Raw genomic sequence first — 15,178 nt, 5'->3', positions numbered from 1 at the left:
GAGTTACTCACTTTCCTGTTTGCAGTTCTTCTAAGCCCTGGCTGATTTGCAAATTGGGGTGTGAGTGTGTGTGTGTGTGTGGGGGGGGGGGGGGGGTATTTAGAGGAAAGAGTCTCATATTTTTTTTTCCGTTATATAGATTCTTTTTAATAACATTACATCATTGTCATTTGCAGTTTAAAAACTACACTCTGTATTTTAAACTATGAAACAGAGCAGAGGTAATGGCCCTTTGAACTTTCCTACAATAAATGCTTATCTGAAGCGGTCTCTCACTGTTTCTTTGATGTATTAGTGCTTCAAAAAACATCACTGTAGCCGACCCAAGTTGGGTCGGAGAGCTCAGAGAAGCTCTTTTGCAAATATAACTGAAGTTTCTTAAATCTTCCTGTACTGGAAACAGTATGAGACTTTTTTTTGCTACTAATGCTCTACGTTTTAGCTGTACTACACATACAATTCAGTATGTCATAAATGTATTTTAACTTCAGATGCCCTTTAATTTGAAGTCAAAATAAATAGTGGTCATTTCCCAGACCATTCAGAGTCTTTGTGAGGCTTTGGCTACTCAGTGCTGCCTGTGGGGCAGCAAGCAGAGCACATGATGTATCATTATACTTTAAGTTATCAGGATGTCTATTAGTCATACATTTAAAAACACAAACTTTTGATTTCACCTTAATATTCATATGAAGTGATTCAAAAGTAGAAATCAACACAGTGGATGCTAGCTTCCAAGTCCCAGATAATGGAGAACCTTTACAGATATTTCTATTCAACCACTGACTTTTCCTGCTGGTAGCAGTAGTAGTGCTCCATTTATGTTTATGTTTATCTTAGGCTTATGCATACTTGAGCTATGATTTCTCAATTAGCTGTCACTACAGTCTTGCAAATGTTCCACAGAGAGAGCTGGCACACCCTCAACATATTAGGATGGGTGCATGACAAATGATTAGGTCAATTACCAAAAGTTAGTTTCAGGTATTGTCAGCAACTCAGTACTCGGAGAAGCACACCTTTATTGCGCCATTATCCACGTGTTAACATCCGACAATTGTTTTGGGGGCCTCATAGGCTCCCTCCTTCTCAAAGCGTGTGGAAAGGGGGACCCTGCGTGGCCCCCAAAACAAATCGTCAGATGTTTACATGTGGATAATAGCACAATAAAGTTGTGCTTATCTGAATGCTGGTGTGCTGACAATACTTGAAACTATAGTCTTGGGTTAAGGTGGCCACACACGATACAATAAAATGATCCAATTTTACAGCAATTCGATAAATCTGATCGGATCTCCCGAAAAAAACCAAAAGCTTTTTTTTCGTTCGACTAAAAAAATCCGATCGGATTTCCCGTTATTTTCGATTTGTATCGATCTGGAATGCTGGAAATTTTTCTCCAATTTTTCTAAAGATTGTATGGTGTGCGTTAGATTGTCAATTTATTAATATACACCCCCTAGCAATTTTCTCAGAGTTTCCAATCATTTTTATCCTAATTGGGGAAAAATTGAACATACGTGTGTGGTACATTGGTCATATTTTTGAAATGTTACAATCAGTCAGAAAAATGGATTGCAATTCTTGAAATGAACAGATATTTAAAAAATTCTATGGTGTATGGTCACCTTTACACAGCCTGATTTATACCAATGTATTTTATGGAAATTCAAGTAAGAGTAAAAGCTTATTTTTTACGTACCTGTGAATTCATCAGACGAATTGTGGTTTTTGATCCCACGTCATTCTCAAATCCTTTGGTTGGGGCAGTGTTGAATCTTAGAACCGCATCGTAAGAGTCTGTAGAAACAACAAGAATTAAAGTGAAACTCCGACCAAGAATTGAACTTTATCCCAATCAGTAGCTGATACCCCCTTTAATATGAGAAATCTATTCCTTTTTACAAAAAGACCATCAAGGGGCGCTGTATGGCTGATATTGTGGTGAAACCCCTCCCCCAAAGAAATTCTGAGTACGTACTCTTGGCAGTTTCCTGTCTGTGAACCTTGCTGCACTGTGGGAAATAGCTGTTTACAGCTGTTTCTTACTGCCAAAAAAGCATGCAGCAGCTACCTCACCTGCCCACAGTAAAAATGTCACCATGTAATAAATGTCAGAATGTAAATCAGGGATTTAAAAGATTTTACAATGGGCAAAACACTGACTAAATCATTTATACATAATTATTGTAAAAATGAAGCACTTTTTTATTACATTATTTTCACTGGAGTTCCTCTTTAAGTGTCTGAAGCTATTGTGTACTAGGCATTTAAAGGCAAACCGCACCTCAAACAGATTTTTTCCATTTTGGGTCCAACGGGACCCCCAACCTTTCATGACCTCTTCCCCACTCTACCCCCAAACTTGTTCCTAACCCTACTCTCCAACCCTCTGCAGTGTCAAAACACGTCAAAACACCAGAGTTATGTGACCATTTAAGGTAACGTTATTATTATTTTTTGTATTTATAAAGCACCAAGAAATGATGCAGCCCTGGACAATAAAAACATACAATTGTATAGAGCATGGCAGACGTAATGTAACAAGGTCATAAAACATAGGACAAAGTTATACAAGGCAAACAGGGTACTAGATACACAATCATGTGAACTGGGGCTGGTTAGGTAGGATCATTAATTAAAGGATACCCGAAGTGACATGTGACATGATGATATAGACATGTGTGTGTACAGTGCCTAGCACACTAATAACTATGCTGTGTTCCTTTTTTTCTTTCTCTGCCTGAAAGAGTTAAATATCAGGTATGTAAGTGGCTGACTCAGTCCTGACTCAGACAGGAAGTGACTACAGTGTGACCCTCACTAATAAGAAATTCCCCTTTTTATCTCTTTCTTGCTCTCAGAAGACATTTTCTGCTAGGAAAGTGTTTTATAGTTGGAATTTCTTATCAGTGAGGGTCACACTGTAGTCACTTCCTGTCTGAGTCAGGACTGAGTCCGCCACTTACATATCTGATATTTAACTCTCTCAGGCAGAGAAAGAAAAAAGGAACACAGCATAGTTATTTGTGAGCTAGGCACTGTACATACACATGTCTATCTCATCATGTCACATGTCACTTCGGGTATCCTTTAAGTATGAGGCGATCAAAGGAAAGGAGCACAAAATCATGTAAAATACACTAGGGAAGGGAGGACCCTGCCAAAGGGACGTTTCAGTTATGATGGATAGGTGAGAGAATATTAATTTGCACTCCTATTAGGCTTGTATGCTTTCAGTACTATCTTTATTTCGTCTTTTTTATTTTCATCTATACTTCTACCTCTGAGCTATTGTATGTGCCAAACCCAGTCGTGCTTGGCAATTAAAAAAAAATCTGATTCTGATTTCCAAAGCTGATGTGATTACAGGGAATCTGAAGTGAACATAAAGTTATGAGATAGTGAAATGTATGTGTAGTACAGCTAAGAAATAGAACATTAGTAGCACAGATATGTCTCAAATTGTTTCCAGTACAGGAAGAGTTAAGAAACTTCAGCTGTTATCTATGCAAAAGTGCTTCTCTGAGCTCTCCCACTTATTTAGTCATTTACAGTGCTCTTTTCTGAAGCACTTCTCTCAACCTGTCTCTCACTGTTTCTTATTGTTTTTTAAGCTGCAAATATTAGAGAATGATGCAATGTTATTTTTTTTTTTAAAAAGCTATATACCTGAAAATAAAAATATGAGACTCTTTTCTTTGCTACTAATGTTCTATTAATTACCCGTACTACACCTACAATTCATTATATAATGTTTTTGCTTCAGTACCACTATAAACAAAGCTTCATGCCAATCCGTGTAAAACTAAAAGAGAACCCACCAACATCTGGGAATACTTATGCACACATTACATTGTAACCCCAAACTATTTTTATCAATAATTTGAGGAAACAGAAGTCTAGTGTGTGTATAGCTTTAAGCTCTCGTTCTGGCTCATGTTTTTTATGTTCAATATGTTGAAAATATACCAGTAATTAACAATGCACTTTGCTTTGTGTATTGCACATAAACCATTTTGCATTCTTCCTTTTTTTAATTGATCTGGATTGTTGAATTTACAACTTACTTCCTATGCCAATGTCATAAACTGCTTGGTTAGACTAAACTGAGGTCTCTGAGCTGTCCAAAGCCTTCTTACTATCCCATCATCTGCAAAGTGAGGCAGTCAGGGAGGAGCTGGGAGGAGGCCGACTCTGCGAACAGGAAGGAGCAGAGGAGGACATGATAGATGTGGCCAGATGATAGGTTTGTGCAGAGGAAGAAACTCCCACTCATCAGGCAGCTTTATACTTTGTAGAGAGATCTCTGTCATATGGATGACTCTCTCAAAGGTAATGAAAAACTGTGTGAGTACTGGCACAATCCCCTATTAACCTTTACTATCAATGCAAAACCCAGGTGCATGAACTTAGGCTGAGTTATCCAAGATGTCTAGAGGTACTGCCTATGACTGTGAAGCATGATGTCATGAATTTTACTGCCGGGTCAGAAAAAAGGCTTTAACTCTAACCAAAATTTGTTTCTGTCACTTTCCCTACATTTTCCTATACGTAACCCCTAACTTTACTTAAATTACTCCCCTGCCTCGCCTGTGTCAGTGTTTGGCACTATGCAGTAACATGGCAACAGAAGAACTGCCTTTTGACACATTTAGATGTGTCTGCACTTGCTAGCACCCATCTGATCCACAGGAGTGCCTCCATTGCCTGTCATCTGCCCAGCTGAAAGAGGCCTAAATCTTCATCTGACTATCCTACCCTACCCTTGCTAACTACAGAACTGTTGTGTTATTATGTCAGTTTTCCACTTACCTATTACCTGTCCAAGCCTTGAGAATTTTAAAGCTCCTGATGATGTTACGACAGCACAGCGCCCAAGCTTTCCAAGTGTCTCCTGAAGGCTCTTCTTGGGCATGTCGCTGCTCAAGGACACAGCATTAAATGGAAGGTCGGAAGGCTGGAGTGTTGCCATGTTTACTTTATTTTTAAGTTGACACATGATTTGTGCAGCACTGTGCTGCTGGTTAATCTTTCCTTGATATCTGACTCTGTAAGTGTTAATATTTTGGTAGTTTCTTCTGACCATCTGCAACCTTCTGGGAATGTCTTTGGAAGTCATCTGATTAGGCCATGCCTTGAACCTGTATCTCAGAAACCTTTCCCGTGCGTTATTTGAGTTAATGACAGGTGGCATTTCTATTTTTGAAACTTTATTCTGCACATGTTGTGATTTCTCTGTGACATTGTTACTAATACGTTCTGTTCTCTTTTCATTTGTTATCCTCTGATATTCTGTGGGCAAGATAACTAGCAGTCCATCCTGTAACTGAGCATTAATGTATGTAGGACTCTTGTACTGTACAAGAATGAAGAACAAGAAGCAGCAAACCAGTACACAGAAGAAACCGACTTTATAGATGATTCTGGTCATGATTATAGATCTAGAAGTAAAACAGTAAGAAATATGGCATACATTAGTTAAGTTAAAAAAAAAGTTATTTATATATCTTTTTCTTCAATATAGTACAATGCAGTAGGAAAGCGATATTTTACATGGCTTCCTTCCTCCTTTTCAGGTAGAACTTCCTCTCTGCTCTATAAAATACCCAACAGCATAATAACCTTTAAGGCTACTTTCCCACCAAGACGTTGCGTTTTAGGGGACGTTATGGTCGCATAACGTGCCCCTAAAGCAACGCATGGTGGTGTTGAAGTTGGATGTCAGATTGAGCAGCCGCTCCAGGTTAGTGATAGGAAGTCCGGATCTTTTTAAGGATTCGGATCATTTGAATCAGATCATTGAAAAGATCCGGATCTTTGAACCAAATCATTTGAATCATTTTACTAGGGAAGCAGACTGGGTGAAATGATCAGCAGGACAGGACTTTCCCTGCACTGTACATTCTGTATGTTCCTGTTTCTTCCAGACAGACATCCGGTAAACCGAATCTTTCATTGTAACGATCCGGATGATTCAACTCACAAAAAAGATCCAGATCAAATGAACGATTTGTTCATGATCCGGACAACACTACAGTCCCACCGAGTCACCACAGTGCAGTAAATATTTATTAGCCATGTGGCTGGCCGCTGAGGAGGAGGGGAGACCTCCTCCTCCAACATTACTGAGCATGTGCAAACAGTCTAACGCTGCTTAGCCCAGTATAACGTACAGCATGCAGCACTTTGTTTAAACGTGCTGCGTTACTACCTAACGCAACGTGTGCACTGTGAACAGCACATTGATTTTACAGTGCTGTGTGTTAGGCTGCGTTACTGGCTGCTGTAACGTGGGACTTTAACGTCCCACTGTGAAACCAGCCTTAGAGAAACATTATACATGATACAAATCCTGCAATAAATCTGCAGTTCACCTGCTTTCATGGAAACAGACATATTGTTTTCATCCTGTGCTTTCAAATGAGCTTATCTGCCTTATCTGTCATGGCAGTCAGGTGACGCAGGGGAGAGATAAATTACAACTTGTGATTAGACACAAATGAGGGGGAATCAGACAGGCTAAACTCTCTAAATACGTACAGAGTGCATTTCTCTATGTTTTCCTTCTTCCTTGTGCAAGAGTCCAGGTGGACTTTAACCACTTCCACACCATGAAATTTTGTGCTGATCGGTGCTACGTGGGCTCTCCAGCCCACAGCACAGATCAGCTAGCAGCCAGGGCGATCAGACTTCCCCCTTTTTTCCCCACTAGGGGGATGTCCTGCTGGGGGGGTCTGATCGCCGCCGGCTGCTTGCGCTTGCGGGGGGGGGCTCTTCAAAGCCCCCCTCCGCAGCGCTTCCTGGCCTCCTTCCCCTTCCCTCCCTCTCCCTCCCCCTGTGAGCGGCGCAGGACGGATTTCCGTCCTGCGCCTGATGGGATAGGCTTTAGCCTATCAGATGCCGGTGATCCCCGGCCAATCAGAGGCCGGGGATCGCCGATCTCCTCTACGGCGCTGCTGCGCAGCAGCGCCGTATACATGTAAACACCGGGGAAGATCTTCCCCGTGTGTTTACATTTACCCTGCGAGCCGCCGATCGGCTCGCAGGGTGTTCACGGAGACACCCTCCGTGAACTGACATGGAACGGCCGTTTCCATGGTATACACTTCAGGATTCAGGGGCGTGTATATACGCTCCGAGAATCCGGAAGTGGTTAACCACCTTAGCGGTATGGACGAGCTCAGCTCGTCCATTACCGCCAGAGGGTGCCGCTCAGGCCCTGCTGGTCCGATTTTGATAAAATAAAAAGCAGCACACGCAGCCGGCACTTTGCCAGCCGCGTGTGCTACCTGATCGCCGCCGCTCTGCGGCGATCCGCCGCGTGCAGCGGCGAAAGAGGGTCCCCCCAGCCGCCCGAGCCCTGCGCAGCCGGAACAAATAGTTCCAGCCAGTGCTAAGGGCTGGATCGGAGGTGGCTGACGTCCATGACGTCACTCCGCTCGTCGCCATGGCGATGAGGAAAGCCAAACAAGCAAGGCTGCTCATTGCAGCCTTCCTTGTTACTTCTGATTGCCGGAGGCAATCAGAAGAACGGATTCGGAGCGCCCTCTAGTGGGCTTTCATGCAGCCAACTTTCAGTTGGCTGCATGAAATTGTTTTTTTTTTATTTAAAAAAAACCCTCCCGCAGCCGCCCTGGCGATCTCAATAGACCGCCATGGTGGTTAAATTCTTTGTGACGTGTTTATTCACACCACCTTCCTGGAGAAAGTAGAACCAGAACACCGATAGAATAAAACATGAGGTGATATCAGGGCCTCTCCCATTAGGATGAAGGAGTGCTGGACTGCTTTTTGCATTCGTTGTCTTCCACAAACTGAAATGCACTAATAAAGGGGTCTATTAGACCTCTTGGGGTCTGGCCACACTGATGCATTGCTGATTTCAGCACGTGTGTATGTGTGCAATATGCAAGGGCACAGCTATGCGCTGCACAGCGGTGCAATGTCAGAATGCCCTCCTGCACGCATTATAAAGAAAACCTGAAGCGGAAAAAAATTATGATATAATGAATTGTATGTGTAGTTCGGATAATGAATAGAGCGTTAGTAGCAAAGAAAAAAAGTCTCATATTTTTATTTTCCGTTATATAGCTTTTTTTTTTTTTATCACATTGCATCATACTGTCAAAGTTGCAGTTTTAAAACCACACTTTGTCTTTTAAGCTATAAAACAAAGCTTAAATAATGACCCTTTGAACTTTCCTGCAGTAAAGTCTCAAGCTGTCCCTCACTGTTTCTTGGCTGTTTAAGTGCTTCAGAAAACAGGACAGTGGCCCAGCGCACACCAAAAACCTCTAGCAGATCTGCAAAACGCTAGCGGTTTTTGAAGCAGATTTCAGAGCGATTCTAGGCATGTTTAGAGACGTTTTCTAAACATGCCTAGCGTTTTCTGGAGCGTTTTTGTGCAGCAGATTACAAATATTGTTACAGTAAAGCTGTTACTGAACAGCTTCTGTAACAAAAACGCCTGGAAAACCGCTCTGATCTAGCGTTTTTCAGAGCTGTTTTCCACTTTCCTATACTTTAACATTGAGGCAGAAACGCCTCAGAAATCTAAAAAATGCTGCAGCCCCCGAGTTTGCGTTTGTGGAAAAAACGAACCGCTCTGGTGTGCACCATCCCATTCACTTTCATTAGCCAAGCGTTTCTCCCCCTGCAAGCGTTTTATAAAACGCTTCAGAACCGCTCTGGTGTGCACCAGCCCTGTATTTGACCCACATTGGTGGAATAGCTCAAAGTAGCTCTTTTTGCATAGATAACAGCTGAAGTTTTTTTTTAACTCTTTTTGTAACGCTTGTTCACAGGTATTCACCAGGCTGCTCGTCTGGTCCTCCACCAACCTTTGCCTAACTTCCCCACACATTTCCCACTACAATGTGCACCTACAGAATTTCTCAAGAGCCGCCCCCACCCTTTAGAACTTCCTTCCACCGCCTATCAGACTTTCCCCCTCCTTCAACATTTCAAGCAAGCCCTTAAAACCCACCTCGTCAAGATGGCTTACCCAGTCCCTACCACATGCTAACTCTTGGCTGAACACTTATTCTACAGCCCTAACTAGGGCGTACATCTCCCCTCCCTAGTCTCCTTAGATTGTAAGCCTTTAGCAGGGCCCTCCCTTCCCTAGTGTATTCTACATAATTGTGCTCCTTTCCTATGACTGCCGTACTTGTATTAGTGGGCCTACCTAACCAGCCCAAGATTCCATGATCATGTATTTTGTACCGTGGTTGCCTTGTATAACTTTGTCCTTTGTTGTATATGTTACGTTATGTCTGCCATCCTTTGTATCATCGTATGTATTTATTGTCCAGCACTGCATAATATGCTGGTGATTTATAAATACAATAAATATTAACAATAATCAACTAACTTGGTAGACCGATTATGTGTGTAAATGCCTTACGGGACTTTATATGAGGGAGAAAGGGGTCACATTGCATTAGCGAGTGAACATGCACAGGTTCACCGGTGACAGCAATCAAACTGAACTTTCTGGTAGCAGTGGCGTTCCTACTGTAGTGCGCAGGGGGGAGGGGTTCACCGGGTGACAGACACCCAGGGGGGTGTTGCCACGACCTCCCACAGCACAGAACAGGAGGGGGAAGCAGCGCTAGAAGGAGGGGCAGTGGGGGCAGCGGTGGGGAGGGGGGAAATATCCCCCCCCCTCACCTGGGACCCCTCCTTCTGCCTCTCTCCCCCTCTATTCAGCGGTGGCAAGTGCGGGCTCGGCGGCGGGGAGACGTGCGGAGAATTACTCACCACTTCCGCGTTCCAAGCGCCAGCAGCATCATGTCATCACAGATCTCCGCCTTCATTGAAGGCGGAGATCTGTGACGACATGACGCTGCCGGCGCTTGGAACGCGGAAGTGGTGAGTAATTCTGCGCATGTCTCCCGTCCCCGTCGCCGAGCCCGCACTTGCCACCGCTGAATGGAAGGGGAGAGAGGCTGAAGGAGGGGTCCCAGGTGAGGGAGGGGGGGGATATGTCCCCCCTCCCCACCGCTGCCTCACTGCTCCTCCTCCTAGCGCTGCTTCCCCCCTCCTGGGACATCTATACTGGGGGCAACTATACCAGCTATACTGGGGGCAGCTATACTGGGGGCAACTATACTAGCTATACTGGGGGCAGCTATACTGGGAGCAACTATACCAGCTATACTGGGGGCAACTATACCAGCTATATTGGGGGCAGCTATACTAGCTATACTGGGGGCAACTAAACTAGCTATACTGGGGGCAACTAAACTAGCTATACTGGGGGCAGCTATACTGGGGGCAGCTAAACTAGCTATACTGGGGGCAGCTCTACTAGCTATACTGGGGGCAGCTCTACTAGCTATACTGGGGGCAGCTCTACTAGCTATACTGGGGGCAGCTCTACTAGCTATACTGGGGGCAACTATACCAGCACTGGGGGCAACTATACCAGCTATACTGGGGGCAACTATACCAGCTATACTGGGGGCAGCTATACTGGGGGCAACTATACCAGATATACTGGGGGCAGCTATACTAGCTATACTGGGGCAGCTATACTAGCTATACTGGGGGCAACTATACTGGGGGCAGCTATACTAGCTATACTGGGGGCAGCTCTACTAGCTTTACTGGGGGCAACTATACCAGCTATACTGGGGGCAACTATGCCAGCTATACTGGGGGCAACTATACCAGCTATACTGGGGGCAACTATACCAGCTATACTGGGGGCAGCTATACTGGGGGCAGCTATACCAGCTATACTGGGGGCAGCTATACCAGCTATACTGGGGGCAGCTATACTAGCTATACTGGGGGCAGCTATACTAGCTATACTGGGGGCAGCTATACTGGGGGCAACTATACTGGGGGTAGCTATACTAGCTATACTGGGGGCAGCTATACTAGCTATACTGGGGGCAACTATACCAGCTATACTGGGGGCAACTATACCAGCTATACTGGGGGCAACTATACCAGCTATACTGGGGCAACTATACTAGCTATACTGGGGGCAACTAAACTAGCTATACTGGGGGTAACTATACTAACTTCATTGGGGACAACTATACTAGCTTCACTGGGGGCAGCTATTCTGGGGGAAACTACTAGCTATACTGGGGCAACTATACTAGCTAATACTTTAAATTACAGTTAGCTCCGCCCTCATCCGGTCATGACCACGCCAATTTTTGCCACGAAGCACGCCGCAGTTTGTGGTCACGCCCATTTTTTTTAGGGGGGGGGGTGTCTTTTAATACCCAGCACCGGGTGCCAAATGCCCTAGGTACGTCACTGTCTGGTAGCAGCACATTTTCCTGCCAAGGAAACAGCTTGACAAACCATCAGGTTACTGTACTGAGGGGTGACTTCAAATCACACCAGGAGGATAGACTGTAGTAAAACAAATATATACAGCAGTTCAAAACCGTAGATTAAGGGCCCATTTCCACAAGCGTAATAGATGCGAGGCAATCGCAGGTACTTCTGGTCGCCATCCGTACAACCAGATTCGGCATCCTGCGGCTTCCCGTCGGTGGCTATGGGGACTCGGATGCGAGCTGCAGAGAACTGCAGCATGCCATTTATAATTTCCCCTGTGTCAAATCACGCCGGATCGCGTAGGTAAATCGCGTCAATGGAATCTACTCCATTGACATGAATTGGTTGCAGTTTCCTTGCGTTGCGATGCGGAGTGGTTTCCACATAGCAATGCGTCTAGTGGAAACGGGCCTTCAATGGACATAGCAATTTAGATGAGAATCTGAAAACAATTAGATTAGTATATATTGAAAGCTTATGTCTTGAATCTTTAAAGAAAACCTGTAAAGAAAAAACTGCCCCCGGGGGTACTTACCTCAGGAGGGGGAAGCCTCTGGATCCTAATGAGGCATCCCCCGTCCTTCTCAGCCAGCAGTACCGATCCAGAGCTGGCACCCATGGAGAAACAGGCACCCCAATATTGACTCAATTCACTAAACTTAACTCCTGTCTTTAATAACTCTTCTGAGCTGTTTTACAGTTATCGCCATGGTGATATAATTGTGATAACTGTAAAACAGCTCAGAAGAGTTATTAAAGACGGGAGTTAAGCTTAGTGAATTGAGGCCAATGATTGTGTGCACCTCACGCAGGCGCAGTAGCTGCTTGCCGCTTGGGCTCCAACAGAAAGAGCCAAGCCTGATCGGGTCCGCTCTACTGTGCAGGCATGAGTTATTTGCACCTGCGCAGTAGAGGGAACCCGATTTGGGCTCAGCTATTTTCACTGGAGCCCGAGCAGAAAGCAGTGATTAATGTATGAACGTTCCTAGAGCATGTTTTAGGCTGGGAACACACTAGACAGAAACACTATTGTTGCGGGAAAACGCACATAAGTCAATGGGCTGCATAAAAAAGCATGTACTTGCGTTCTGCAATGTGCATTTTTTAAAACGCTGGTCTTGCTGCATATTTTTCCAAAACGCACATAATGAACGTCAATGGTGACACAGAGGTATGGGGCTTGATTCACAAAGCCGTGATAACTCTTATCGTGGTCGCGCTAGCATCGCGTTTTTGCGCATGCTATAACAAGCATAAAGTTTTTTGCGAGCAAACACAAATTTTCACGCCCGTTTTTGCGCGCAAACAAATTTTTGCTCGAAAATGCCAATTCATGTTTGCGCGTGAAAAACATTACGCGCGTTACAGCGGTAGCGCAACCGTGTTAACAGTTATCACGGCTTTGGGAATCAAGCCCATTGTGCTTTAGTGCATTGTTTAATAGTTTTATGTGCGTTTTAAAAAAAAATACAAGTTTGATGATGTATTCCCGCTTCCTGTTGACTTCCTAGTGTTTCGCATAAAACGCAAAAAAAAAGCATATAAAACGCATATGCGATTTATATATGCGAACCTTAAACGCATTAAAATGCTTGCAAAATGCACAGAAGATGCATGTGCAGAACAAAAACGCAAACACACAGAAAAAGCACTGAAACGCACAAAAACATATGCAGCAAAACGCTACCTTTCCCGCACTACCAAGTGTGTTCCTACCCTGAATGTTCTAAAGGTAGCCAACCACATAAGCATGACAGAACATTTCAATCTGGCAGCTGCCATAATCACGTGGCATAACGCTCATCAAGATTATGGCACAGGCAAATTAATTATTTTTGTTTCCATTTTCATTTAAACATTCATCTGAAGATCCTGTGTAGTAAAATATGTCCTTGGAAGGAAATCAGTATGTTCTTGTATTTGACTAAGGCTGTTGCTTCAGTAATTACTGAGGAAGTGCAAAAGTATCAGCAGTGTTCAACTTCTCTTTTGATGCTACAATCCTGGCACGGAATTAATAGCAATAACATTTTTAAATCTGCAACAAGCTTTGAATCAGGAGGATACCATGTATTAGCTAATTTTAAAGAAAAAGAGTAAGCTTTCTGCCAGCCTTCTTCATACTCTATCTCTATGTGATAAACAGGAACAAAGTGTGAAGAAGGCTTATTAGCCAAAAGCTCACTTTTTGTTTTCCTCTAAGTTAGCCAATAAATGGTATCATCCTGATTCAAAACGTCATGCTTGCAGATTAGCAATGTAGGTAGAGATCATGGGGCACCATAGCAAAACTTTCATGAGGCCCTTAAGGCAGCCATACGCTGGTCGATTGCCAGTGCCACCAGATCGACCAACAGACAGATCCCTTTCTGATCGAATCTGATCAGAGAGGGATCTAATGGCTGCCCATACACTGCACACAGATTTTGAATCGATTTCAGCATGAAATTGATTCACAATCTGTGGAGCTGCCGCCTGCCTCTACCTGTTCCGCCGGCGCAAGTCCCCGGGTCCGTTCTGACACTTTCTCCAGCTGGCCTTCTTCATCTTTACTTCACTTCCTGTCCCGTCCTGTGAGAAGGGAAAGTTCAAACAGTAGAGCACCCACTACTGTTTGAACTTCCTCTAGACCGTCACAGGACAGGACAGGAAGTGAAGGAAAGATGAAGAAGGCCAGACGGAGAAAGGGACAGCACGGACCTGGGGACTTGCACCGGCGGAACAGGTGAGATTATTACTGCATCGGTCATAGCCAAATCGAACGCCACTAACGATGCACTCCCGGGGATCGAGCAAAATGTTCCGCCTAAACAGATTGACGAACTTGAACAATTTCAGCTGGAATCGGTCTATCGGTCCACGTTTGTGTAATTGATTTCACAGCAGATTCGTACATGAGAGGGACCTATCTTCCTTTGTTTTCCAGGGGGTAGAGCGGGTGGTCTGTCCAGTTAGGGGATGTGATCTGCAAAGATTACTTTTGAAACGTGAAGCTTTCTGGATTCATAGGTTGGGTACTCGCATACCACAGGGTCTAAATAAAAGATGGGATCTGAGTTTAGTTTATACATATTGAAATCCCTCTTTTCCTATTTTTGATAATACATTGTGTCCAGCTAACAATCTATGTGAATTGATATTGCTGTTCTTTTCCCTTCCCCCTTTCCCGGTGATATTCAACTTTGTAGTTTTTTCCGTGGAAATGCTTTTTTACATCTTTTATATAATACTTTTGATGTTATTATTGTATCTTTGTATTGTATTTGTTGGGGATGTATGTCTCTTTAAGAGGCGGTTTGTTCCCGGGGGTGGAGTTTTCTCTCCCCCGGCCTCATATAAACTTCCTCTTGTACAGGCTCACTTTTAACTATGACTAAGGGCAGATGGTAGGCCCGATACGCCTGAGTTGATCCTGTGATTTTATTGCACTATCTGTGGATTTTTTCGAATAAACTTATCAGCCTTTTTACCTCAACCTACTCTGGTTTGCGGATCCTCCTTTCTACATTTGTCCTGCTGCGGCCTGGCTTGCCTGATCCTGCACCGATTGGTATGATGGTAGGGGGTAGAGCGTCATGAACTTTCTCATTGCCTATATACAGGATCAGATATGACCCCAATATGCACAAATAGTTAGCAGATATGACCCCAATATGCACAATCCTTCAGCAGATCTGACCCCAATATGTACAATCCTCAGCAGATATGACCCCAATATGCACGAACCTTCAGCAGATCTGACCCCGATATGCACAATCCTTCAGCAGATATGACCCCAATATGCACAAATTGTTAGCAGATATGACCCTAATATGCACAAATCGTTAGCAGATATGACCCCAATATGCACAAATCGTTAGCAGATATGACC

At 44.0% G+C, this 15,178-nt stretch overlaps 1 protein-coding gene across 9 annotated transcripts in view; it reads right to left on the bottom strand.

Annotated features, from left to right (window-relative positions):
- The window catches only part of LOC137570520 (beta-galactoside alpha-2,6-sialyltransferase 1-like), a 126,928-nt gene that overhangs the window by 26,926 nt on the left and 84,824 nt on the right, over positions 1 to 15,178 (bottom strand). For all 9 annotated transcript variants that reach the window (XM_068279208.1, XM_068279204.1, XM_068279211.1 and 6 more), the window contains 2 exons: positions 4,816 to 5,444; positions 1,703 to 1,800 (listed from right to left, as the gene is read on the bottom strand). In XM_068279208.1, the coding sequence (XP_068135309.1) occupies positions 1,703 to 1,800; positions 4,816 to 5,434 (717 nt within the window). In that variant the 5' untranslated portion in view covers positions 5,435 to 5,444. The remainder of the gene's footprint in view (positions 1 to 1,702; positions 1,801 to 4,815; positions 5,445 to 15,178) is intronic.

The sequence above is a fragment of the Hyperolius riggenbachi genome, chromosome 4, assembly GCF_040937935.1.
Source record: "Hyperolius riggenbachi isolate aHypRig1 chromosome 4, aHypRig1.pri, whole genome shotgun sequence".
Taxonomy (NCBI): Eukaryota; Metazoa; Chordata; class Amphibia; order Anura; family Hyperoliidae; genus Hyperolius; species Hyperolius riggenbachi.
Note: the sequence above shows the minus strand (reverse complement) of the source record. Positions and strands in the feature narration are given on the sequence as shown.